Source organism: Camellia sinensis, chromosome 6 (assembly GCF_055761805.1).
Source record: "Camellia sinensis isolate YWXY chromosome 6, ASM5576180v1, whole genome shotgun sequence".
Lineage (NCBI taxonomy): Eukaryota > Viridiplantae > Streptophyta > Magnoliopsida > Ericales > Theaceae > Camellia > Camellia sinensis.
Window position 1 is genome coordinate 123,240,796 of NC_138966.1, and position 12,070 is coordinate 123,252,865.

At 34.5% G+C, this 12,070-nt stretch overlaps 1 protein-coding gene across 2 annotated transcripts; it reads right to left on the reverse strand.

The window, feature by feature from the left end:
- Positions 1-209: 209 nt before the first annotated feature.
- On the reverse strand, positions 210-5,418 carry LOC114288456 (aspartic proteinase Asp1). Of its 2 annotated transcripts, XM_028231965.2 has the most exons (9): positions 4,905-5,418; positions 3,574-3,691; positions 2,611-2,837; positions 2,216-2,449; positions 1,983-2,121; positions 1,404-1,598; positions 945-1,017; positions 776-863; positions 210-677 (listed from the first exon to the last, which is right to left on the reverse strand). In XM_028231965.2, the coding sequence occupies exons 1-9, from the start codon at positions 5,072-5,074 to the stop codon at positions 590-592; spliced, it is 1,332 nt and encodes a 443-aa protein (XP_028087766.2). In that variant the 5' UTR covers positions 5,075-5,418; the 3' UTR covers positions 210-589. The 2 variants fall into 2 exon arrangements, 1 of the variants encoding a protein (XP_028087766.2); XR_003638276.2 differs by lacking the exon at positions 945-1,017 and having other exon boundaries at positions 4,905-5,372.
- Between the last annotated feature and the right edge of the window lie 6,652 nt (positions 5,419-12,070).

The window sequence follows — 12,070 nt, forward strand, 5'->3', positions numbered from 1 at the left end:
AACGCTCCAGGACCACCAAACGACTCAAAGAGTCCATGACTCACAGTAGTCAACAGAACTTTCGTGGCAAGCAATGACAATGGAGATAGGCTAGGACCTGTTTGGATTAGATGAATTTCAAATGAAGGCATTTGAGAAAATTTTACAAAAGTAAAGAACAGTAGGCTGTTACAGTTAAATAGAGGAATAAAGGGAAACATAGAGTAGAGTGAGGAAAACCAAACAAGCAATAATATTTGTACAACTATAACCTTTAGTACATGGATTTGAAGAAATGACTACTTTCCCATTGTCATTTCAAATCCATCATGGTAAAACTCTCAAATTCAATATTACATTCTACATCTAAAATATCAAATCTAAATTTGAGTCATTTCAAATTCGTAAATCCAAATGATTATGCGGCTAAATTCAGGGACAGTGGAATTCGTATCTCTATATACTAGGGTTGGGATGAACACACGTATCTGTCCTACCGTGTAAGCTCTACAACAACAGGGTGTGCTTTACAACAGCTGAACAAAAAAAGACTTCCACAAACATTCTATGATCAATTGCATGTATTTGCTACTCAATTTGTCTCCCCTCCTTACAACTCTTCTTTCAAATGCTCTTCCAAGATATCCATGTTCGATGCAAATGGTTGAGACGACCCTCCAATATAATCACGATCAGTGCTGTAAATAACCAGGCAAAAAGAAAAAATGCCCTCAGCGAGCTAATGTGAAAGCTAGAAAATTAAATAATAATAAAAAAAGAGAGAAATTTCACTAACTTGAGAAGCCTGTCGCAGTTTTCAGCAACCCATCCAATTTGTTGTTTTTCGTTGTCATAAATCACCATTTTATCTTGTAGAGAAATATCTGTAGATAGAAAGCAAGAAAAAATAGATTAGCATGTTGAAAGAACTACAACCACTTATTTTTGTTCTTTTGTTCTCTTACCGCCAAGTATGTTGTTGTTTCCGAGCCCTACTTCACTGCCATTCAATATACCCAAGCAGGCATTCCCATGTTTCTGAAAGAGTGGAGCTCATCAAGTCTATTTTCCTCAATTTATTGTATTTCGTTTCCAAAATGCCATGAAACACGGACACAGACAAGGGACAAAGCAGGAATATGACAACAAAAAAATATGTTTTATAAATTTTTATTTGCTGTGTATAAATATTAGATCTATAAACAACCAAAACTTACGAAAACCAACACTAATTTTTTAAAAATGGACATGCTGTATCCCTGTTGTGTCCAGCAAAAAAAAAATTATTAAAAAAATAGACACGCCATGTGGCATGTCGAGCACATGTCCTCACCGTATCTGACATGCTTATGGCACCTATTTTGAAGTGTCAATGCTTCACAGCATAAATACAAAGGGAGAAAACGGTTATGAGATGTGCTTACAGTGATGATGAGATAGGCTGAAGGAGGAAGTTGCAGCTGCACATTCTTGGGCTTTGTAAATCTCAGCACCAGGGGCTTGAAGTAGTTCTTGACATCGTGAATCGATTTGAAAGGTTTAGCACCTTTCCAGCAGACTGGGAGATTTTGATCCTCAACTGCATCTTTCAATTGCTTTCCATTCAAATCTTCCTTTACCTGAAAACATAGATTAGTAGTCAGTTCCTCAGTACAAAAACGTAAAACTACTGCGAGTTTCTCCTCTCTGTTTCCATCTTAAGAGTTATTCCGGCTACAACTTGAAAATTGGGACATTTTTTAGGGTTAGTTTTGTTTTAGAAATTTTTTTTCAACTTCAAGTTAAAATGTTACCTTTTAGGCCCGTCTAGACGATCCTCTAAAAAAAATTAAACAAAGTTCAGTAAAGACCAAACTTTGGCTTGTTTTTACCTAGTCAACAAACTTTGGCTTGTTTTTGTTTCCAGTAAAAAAAGTGACAATTTTTTAAAATGTTCATTAAAGACAAAATTAAGTAGAAAAAAAAAAAGACGGGTTATAAGTTGGTGCGAAAGGAAGTCTTACTATGGCAAGTGTGGCTTTGTAAGCATCGGAACTTAAGTAACTGTAAGTACTGCCGCTGTCAAAAACCACTAGGAGACCCTTGACACCAGTTGCCCGGTTGCCATAGAGAAGTTCAGTCGGTCCCAACACATAGCGTTTCCTGAAATAAGAAAATTCTTTGGATGTAAGAAGCCAAGTAAGATTGGGAACTTTGGATAAAGGCCTAATATGGTGAATGACTTAGCAGTGCTTACTCCAAAGAATTGAGCAACATTGGCACCCAAACAACTCTTGAAGAAGGAACGAGGTCGTTTCCAAAGAAAAGAAAGCCTCCACCTTTCCCGCTTAAACAGTGGCCCAAAATGTTGCGGGTTATACCTTGTTTGTGTAGTTGTGACACGATGCTTAATTGGCCACCGGTGAGGCCTAAGACTCCGTCTGTGTAAGGAGGGTCAAAAGAATCGGGAACTTCTTGATTGTAGCCACAGCTGTATTCAAGAGGATTAGAAAGCATGATATGATTAATTTGGAAGACAGAGGAACATTACTGAAATCAAACTTTCAGGATTTTGCCAAGCTCAGCTAAGATCAAAACTCAAAAGTCGAAACTAGATTTTGACAAAGATTAAACACAGAGCAAGTTATGTACCCAAATATTAAACGGGGACCAGCAACGCTGCCATTTATCAACCTTAGTGGAAAGGAGTCTCTAATAAGCACGCCCATAGATGAGCCATGATCGGCATATTCAATCTCGTAGTCACACTGGTCATCTGGGGTCTCGCATGGCTTGTTTGCAGGCCAATGAAGGGAGGCACAAAGGGGGTCGTCACATCTCACAAGGTTTTTGTTGGGCTTGTAAAGAGCATGAGGTGCCTGCACACACAATCGAACAACATAAAGGCTTACCATATTGCCGGGAAAACAAAACAGAAATACTCTGTGCACAGAAACATTTCACAGAAAAGCATCCATAATGCATTCTGGTATTACTGCATTTGGTGGAGTGTGGATCCATCCAAACTGAATGCTTTGGTTGGACACTTACCTACATCGATGAAGAAGCCATCACGAAGGCTATGAACTTAGAAATGGAGAGCAAGTTGAAGAAATGACCTTAAATCTTTGTTTACTGACCCCCTAATTGAATTGTTTGGAATTTCAAAGTGAAAAAAAAAATCATTTTATCCACTAATAGTGGCCAAATTGATGTATTACCAAATCACACACCCACTTGCCACAGCGGTAGATATAGGTATTTGAGAATATGCCTTAACGATCCATGGTTAATGACGGTTCTGGGAAAATTTGTGACTATAGTTTAAGAAGAATAGGAAGCTAAAGAGCAAGTTTCACATCAAATTTTGAGATCCACCCTACAATATGGGATAAAAAAGCAAAAATAAGTTCTTTTAGCCCTTATAAAAAGAAAACTAATTCTTGAAATTCTTTCACGCTCATGTCACATTGAGGTACTGCAAAATCTGATCCAATTTTCGTAATCAATTAGTAACTATGTTGGTTTACCGTAATCATGGAAAAAAAATTCATTGACTTATAAATTATCTATAACAACGATGAGGATGATTATGGTGATGATGACGATAATTACCCGAGTGCATTTGATACAAGGTGCATCACATTGGAGCCAAGTGAGGTCACTGCCAGTGTCTATATCAAGAAAGTAGGGTTTGGGCGGGTGGCCTATGTTAAGGGTCACATGGTAGTACCTGCATAAAGTAAAAATAAAAAAAAAACCCTTAACAGCCTGCTTTAAGTAGAGAAATTGGAACACATACAAAATGCCATGAATTTCAATCATTGACCCAAAGGGGAAAGAAAATAGAGAGAGAGAGAGAGAGACAGTCAGAAACTAAATGAAAGGGAAAAGGTCAAAAAAAAAAAAGTAACAAATTCAACCCAAACACAAGAAAAGAGAAATAACTAAAGGAAGACAAAAGTACAAATCTTGTTACCTATACCCCCAATATATGGTAATATATATCTTATGGATTATTGTTATTAGAATACGCCCGTGATATACCCACAGACCCAAACTGGAGACACGCCTTCTCCACTGATCAAATCCAACGAGAATTAACATGCAAATACCTGAAACCACTAGCACAATGCCTTTCTCCAACATGGAGGAATCACTCATAATACTTAGGACCACATTTATCTAGCAAATTTTGTTTATCAATCATTATTGGATTAATAACTAATATGAGTTATAGGACCCATTAAATTAATATAATTTTAACACAAAACACAATATAGTAGACAAATGTGGTCATTGGCATTCACAACCACTTCTGACTAAAAAGCGAGGGATGAAAAGGTACTATGATGGTGGAAATGTATGGAGACTTTTTAGTGGGAAATGGGTCCAATAGGTTTCTTTACACATGCATACATAAGTGCGCATGTAATACATATATATATATAGAGAGAGAGAGAGAGAGAGAGAGAAAGAGAGATAGACCAAAGCAACTGCAGGAAAAGGTAATCAGAAGATTCAAAGAGAGAATAAATATAAAACAAATGGGTGACTAGAATTTCAACGAAAAAACATGGAAAATGAAAAGAAATTGATCTGTTAAAAAAAAAAAAAAAATTGCAAGAAAATCAGATTACAAGTAATTCAGAAAAGGAAAAAGAAAAAAGAAAAAAAAAGTTAATAATGAAAAGTACACAAGAACCCCAAAGTGCCCCAAGAACCCAATAATCAACAATCGCAAAAGCAAATTATGAAGAGAAATCGTCCAAGAAACCCAAAATCAAACAATCATAAACACACATACCCATCAATAATGCATTTTCAGAATCTAACATAAAAACCCAAAATCAAACAATCATAAAGCATAAACAAATACATATATACCTATCAAGATTGCATTTTCCCGAATCAAACATAAAAACCCACAATCAAACAACACATACCCGTTTGGATAAACATTTCCAATAACAGGGAAGACCACAGAGGACCCAATTCCATAAGAGGCCTTCGATTTTGTCTGCTTGGAAGCTCCAAAAGATCCTTGAAACGTTGTGAAAAAGACCACAAGAAACAACACCAATTCCATTGGTACTCGTTTTCTTTTATTGTTCATGATTGAGAGTGACTGGTTTTGTATCAGAAAGAAGAGGTTTTTCTTGATCTGAAAGTGGTATGGAAATCAAGAATTCTAAAGACTGAGCAACGGACTATACTGTGCTCTTCTCTCTCGACTGACTAGTCTGAGTTCGGTAATGTGAAACAGCAGATTTTGACGTGTGTACGTATTTGTAGAAAGAGAATTTACAGAGAGAGAAAGAGACAATAGCATAAAATTCAGGAGAGGAGAGAAACAATTGCTAAATGAGAACCGGGTCTCACCCGCGGAAATATGATTCTGAAAAGTCAAAATTGCTCTTTCCATTTCGAATGAGTGGTATGAGTGTGCCCGGTGCTGTTTGGGAGTGGGTGATGGATGTATTAATTAATATATTAATATTAGTAATAATGTTAGAGGGTCATAATTTTTGTGATTACAATAGCTTAAAATTGTTAAAACGACGTTGTTTTGGCATGTTTTGCACTCAAAACGACGTCGTTTTGACAATTTTAAGCCATTGTGACTATAAAAATTATGACCCTCAAACATTTTCTTTAATTATGATATTATTATTAATTTTATTCATAAATCACATTATAAATTTTAAAAATCTCTTAAATAATATCACATTATTAATTGATATACTAATTAATATATCAATTGGTATATATAACATTATTCTTTAAAAGTTTGAGAATAATTATAAATTAAATGATAAATTAGTGAATTGATTGACAAATTACGATTTTAGACAAATTGACTAATTAAAAAATATTTTAATAAATTATTAAATATTTGTATAATATATAATACTAATTTATATAATATTTTTCATATATATAACACAAACTAATTTCATAATATTTTTCATATATATATATATATAACTACTGATTTGTAATAAATTTCATATCTTAAATATCTCTCATATTCATTTTTATTTTGATATTTCATTTTAAGTTTAAAAAAAAATATATGTATTAATTATAATGGAGCGAAACGGTTTTGAAGGCAAATTATAAATTTTAAAATTTAAATCCCAATTAGCAGATGGAGCAGGGTAGATTAATACGAATTGGTGCAATTTTAACGAATTAAATGGTATTTTACACAATCCTAATAAATAATGTTTGTAAAAGGGCATATTTGTCTTTTTACCAAATGATGTCCTAACCATTGTGTAATGAATCAAGGAGCTTAATAATATTGCACATACCCAATCCACTCTATGCACACACTTAATAATATTTATTTTTATTATAATTTTATCCCTAAGTGAAATTACTATTTTGAACATCATACACAATTCAAATAAACAAACGTTCTCATTGCACATTCAGACTTCGCATCCATCACATTGAAGCTATTGAAGCTATTGGACCTCCAAGTCCATTGTAGCTACTCCTTCTTCCATTGAAGTTGCTGAAGCTATTGAAGCTCCAAGTCCATTCATAGCTTTCCATTTCCATTAGCTTACACACTAACCTCATCCTCATTCATTATTGTTATGGAGGATTTCTCTTCTGAAAATTTAGATTTTCATAAGCAAATAAATATTTATGAGAAAGATAGCTAAGGAAATGTGAGTTTTGCAATGTAAAAGTCTTCTTCTTCTTTTTTCAGCGTCTTTCGGATAACCAGAGTCGAAATATATCAATTTGTTCGGCATTCTACTACCAAAATAATTATGTAATTTCAGAAGTTGCCATCCGAAATAATTTAAATTTTACGATATTCAACTTCCGAAATTGTAAAATTAATTCGGACAACTACATTCGAAAATTAGTATTTTGTTCAACACTGTACTTCCGAATGAAGTAAAAAAAAAAATTCCCATTTTATATTCCAAATTTGTAAACTGCATATTAAATTTACAGTTTCAAATTGCAAATTAATCTTTATAATGCCATTTCAAATTTGTAATGTTATACAAAACATATAGGAATATGTGTCAACTCAGGGAAGTCAGGTTTGCGCGAATAGTGTGTTGGATTACACTACTCAATTCACAACTGAATATGTTCACTCTACGAAATTATAATGATTATGTTTTGAATTGCTCAACAAATGTAAATGTTTGATAATATTTATTTGACTTTGTAGGTATTCAAAAGTAAGAATGAATTGCTCAACCAGATACGTGAAGTTAGAAAGAGAAATGGTTTGGTCATTTTAATCAAAACATCAGACTATGGTGGAAGGAAAAAAAGACCTAGGATATATCTTGCTTGTAAGAGGAGTGGCCAATATAGAGCGACAAAGAAGTTAAAACATAATGGCAACAATACATCAAGAATAACCGGTACGAAAAAGTGTGGTTGTCCTTTTGATATGAGGACTCACAGGTTTACCACATATGATGAATGGACATTGATCGTAGTATGCGGATTGTATAACCATCCACCTGCGGAGCACCTTGAGGGACATTCATATGCGGGAAGGCTATCAAAGGATAAGAAAGCATTGTTAATGGATATGTCAAAGAGCATGGTTAGGCCAAAAGAAATCCTAGTAACCTTGAAACAATGAGATGCCCTTAATGTAAGCACACTTAAAACCATTTACAATGTACGCCATTGAAACAAGGTGGTACAGAGAGCTGGAAGATCACAGATGCAACATTTATTGGGTGAATTGGGCAAGTATAATTACATTGAGCGCCATCAATGTGAAGAGTCCACGATGATTGTGATAGACTTGTTTTGGGCACATCTTACCAGTTTGGACTTATTTCGGTCTTTCCTATGTATATTAATTATGGATTGCACATATAAAACCAACAGATATCGTCTTCCTCTTCTTGAAATTGTGGGAATGACATCAACTGAAATGACTTTCTCTATAGCTTTCGCATACTTACAGTATGAAATGGTTGATAACTATGCGTGAGTGTTAGCTATATTGCGTGATGTCATGGATGATTTTGTTTTGCCAGCGATTATTGTTACTGACAGAGAGCTAGCCTTAATGAATGCCATACAGAAGATATTCCCAAGTGGCAGACATTTATTATGTCGTTGGCATATCAGTAAGAATATATTGACCAAATGCAAGAAAATGTTTGAGACACAGCAAAAATGGGAGAAGTTCAACCATGGATGGAACTCTTTAGTGTATTCATCTTCTGAAATTGAATACGACGAGTGTCTTAAATCATTACTTAAGGAATTCAGTAGTTATCTCGATGCAGTCACTACGTCATGGATGCTTGGTTGGTTCCTTACAAGGAGAAATTTGTTGCAACATGGACAGACACGTGTATGCATTGTAGCAATGTTACAACCAACCAGTAAAATTACTTTTCTTCAATAAGTTATTAATAAGTGCCATGTACTTGATTTTTATTTGACTTACATTAAATTGAACAGGGCTGATAATGCACATGCAAAACTTAAAAGACAATTGAGTTCATGTCAAGTCTCATTTTAGGCATCATTTGAGAAAATACCCAGTCTGCTTGAGTTGCAACACACTGATATCAGACTTTATTTGAGAAAAGTCTAACTGTTGTGCAACATCAATTTACACCTTCTTAGTTCAGGGAGCTACGAGGTAATGTGTCTATCTCTGCATTAGAGTATTTGCTTGTAGAAAGTAAAAGAGTCAATTCCATTGGTATTAATGCTGAAGCTTCTGGATGCATCCTTTGCCACACTCATGGTTCACTTTGTGCCTATGAGATTGCTAACTACATCAGACAAGATCGTCCTATACCATTTGCTATCACACACTCATAGTGGAGGTAACTTCATATCTCCGTATGCAACAAAGAAGAGGAAACGGAGGTGACTTGTCATGCAGAAGTAGAGTTGTTTGTGGAAAAGTTCAATGAAAGTGATAAAACCATGCGGTTGGAGCTTTTGAAGAAGTTGAAAGAGATTGTATGTCTGGGAAGCACTTTTCTTGTTTAGCCGAAGGAGAAACCCAAAACACGTCCTCGGGATCATAAGAAAATCAATGTTTCTACCTGTCGTGACCCGTGTGCATTTAAGTTGGTGCAATCTGGACATGATTCCTTCTCACCTAGGGACACTCAAATCACTACATTGGCTTCTACTCTAGAAAACAAGAAGAAGTGACCTGTTAAGGGAAAGGAAAAGGTGATTGCGAAGGGGGAGGTGTACATTACCAGAACAGTGAAACCTAGTGCATATGTTGATGCTTTCCTTTCTGGGTTGAAACCATACGTTAAGTTTGCCAAGGATGTAGCTGCAGATGGGAATTGTGGTTTCAGAGCTATAGCTACTTCAATTGGTCATACAGAAGATGATTGGGCTCAGGTTAGGCGTGATCTTTTGGGTGAGCTGCACACACACAAAGAGGAATATATTACACTTTATGGGTCCTACGAAAGGTTTAAAGAATTGACAAGCATATTGTCATACTTTGAAGACAGTCCTAGCTAATCGCATTGGATGACTATGCCAGACATGGGGCATCTTGTTGCATCTTGTTACAATCTTGTATTATACCACTTGTCATTACAACAATGTCTCACCTTTTTACTTCTTAAGAACAGTGCCAGTACCTCGATTTGATAGACGTGAGATTGCCATTGGGTTTGTCATTTCGTCCAGGTATAAGAGAAACTTATCAATTTGTGCATATATAGGAAGTTATGAGGTATGACCACTAACTCAATTGACATTTGGTGAAGGTTTTTTTGCAGCCAGGCCATCCAGTTCCTCCTATAGCCACTAATTGGCGAAAATACTGTCACCTTTGCGCTGTCGACTGGGATGATGCATATGTGTGCTGCATTCAACATTTCAAGGACATTATTCATGATACTGTAGCTACTCGAGAGACATTTGATGTTGTTGATGTCGAATGACACATGTATGCATTTGACAATGCTAGAATTATGGAAGAAATTAATGGATGTGTTTTTGATGTTGATGTGTCTTGTGACATGGATTGAATGTTATTGACCATTGTTACCATTCCATTCTAATAACAAAACATCATTTACAAAATCATCGACCATTGTTACCATTCTATTCTAATAATAAAATGTCATTTTCAATGTCATCAACCATTGTTACCATTCCATTCTAATAAAGAAATATCAACCATTGTTATCATTACAACAATGTCATCTTACAAAAAACACCACAAAAAATTCATCAACTAACAAATAACATGTCACGAATCAGCTGTATGCCTACGACTAGGCCTACAATTGTATGTCAATGTCGGAGATGAAAAGCGACCTCCGGTATAACTAGGTCCAGCAGAACTAGGTCCAGCTTTGTTAATGTGTTGACCTTCAAGAACATGCGCCATAGCCTCGATAGCTTGGTAAAGTCGATGAGGATGTCGAATCCTGTCCTCATTACCAGCCTGAATGATAGGATGTGCAATCCTCAATGCGTGTGCAATACATTGCATTTGAAAAGAATATCACATTTTAGGGAACATATCAGAAAAGAAAAAGTAAGTTACAAATGCACAAAAGAGGATAATATATTACATCGACATGTTAGCTGAAATCCCGATGTTCATGGACACGTGGTTCATTAGTGTGATTAACATATAGGTGCATAATATTCTTATACCAATCCATGTAACCTAGTACGCATTCCCAAGGCTAACAAACTAGTGTGCTCCTCCATTGCTCAGATAACACATGGTTATCCCAAGCCTCCCAGATCCTATCCAAGTATCTATACATGACTGTATATCGTGCATATATGTTGCCTCGAGCACCACGAGTGGGAGCCAGCGGTGCATCTGGGATGGTTTGAACCCTGCCAAATTGCCCCTCAGAACTCTATCTGTGTGTATATGAGAGTAGATGTGGAATGAAAGGTGTGTGCAGTGAGTAAAATAATTTGAGATTAATTTTTTAGGTATGTGTAGGGAGAAGGATGTGCAAAGAGTGGATATCGTGTGTGCAAATAGAAGCTCCCAATGAATTGCCCCTTTATTTCCAATTTGAGATTAATTTTTTCTTTTAAATTTTTTTACTTTTAGTATTTTTTAAAAATAAATTTATGTCAATTTTTTATTTAATTTTTGTAGTCTGTCTAATGTAGACAAATTTAAAAATAATAATTTTTTTTAAAATTTTCAAAAAACAAAATAAAAAACCAAAATGAATAATTTTTTTTAAAACTATTTTTGACTTATTTTTATCTTTTTCTAAAAAAAATTAATTTCTCAGTTGGCTTGTCAAATGGAATTTAGAAGCTTAAACTTTTTTTATTTTTTATTTTTTTTACAAATTTACTAAAGACAAAAATAAAATTCATTAAAAAAAAAAAATCCCAAACACCCTAATATTGCAAACTCTAATCTTAACCTTACTCTAGCCCTAACCCTTACCTGTAAATCCTACCCCTTCCCAACCACCATATGAGAAGAGCGAACAATGGAGGCAATTATGCAAACCACCGTATGAGAAGAGCGAACAATGGTGGTAATTATGCAAAGGTGGTCATGTTGTGGTGCAATAGGAATATTTAAAAAATAAAATAAAATAGAAAAAATTGGTAAAGTATCAATAAATTTTAAAATGTCATCGTGTGAACTGTTTAATTTTTTCTTATGAATCCAATGATTCTATTAAAGTAGAAATTACATAAAAATGTAGTTACTTATATGTGTGGGTTTAATTTTGTAGGAATAAAAATAGATTTATTCAAATATAAAATTATACATTTGGGCAATCCGCACTACAGATGTTTTGGATTTTTTCTCATTCCGAAAAAATCTCACATTACAAACAAAAATGTAAAACTCTAATGTAACACACTAAAAATCTTTTTGGTGCATTTTTTTTCTAAACGGAACAACGTAATACTCTAAAAAAACTCATTAGTGTATTTTTTTCAAACGTAACACTCCAATATAATACATACAAAAAACTCCTTAGTATATTTTTTCCAAACGTAACACTCTAATCAATGTAATTCCAAACGTAACACTCCAATATAACAAATACAAAAATATTAAAAAATTTCTTAATATATTTTTTCTAAACGTAATAGTTACAATTTGAAATTTTAC

Excerpts from the sequence above, each read along its gene's own strand:
- LOC114288456 (XM_028231965.2), bottom strand. The coding sequence starts at position 5,074 with ATGAACAATAAAAGAAAACGAGTACCAATGGAATTGGTGTTGTTTCTT. Across the intron at positions 2,122-2,215 it reads ATGTTGCTCAATTCTTTGGA|GAAACGCTATGTGTTGGGAC; the intron begins GTAAGCACTGCT and ends TTCTTATTTCAG. Across the intron at positions 678-775 it reads AACTGCGACAGGCTTCTCAA|CACTGATCGTGATTATATTG; the intron begins GTTAGTGAAATT and ends GGTTATTTACAG.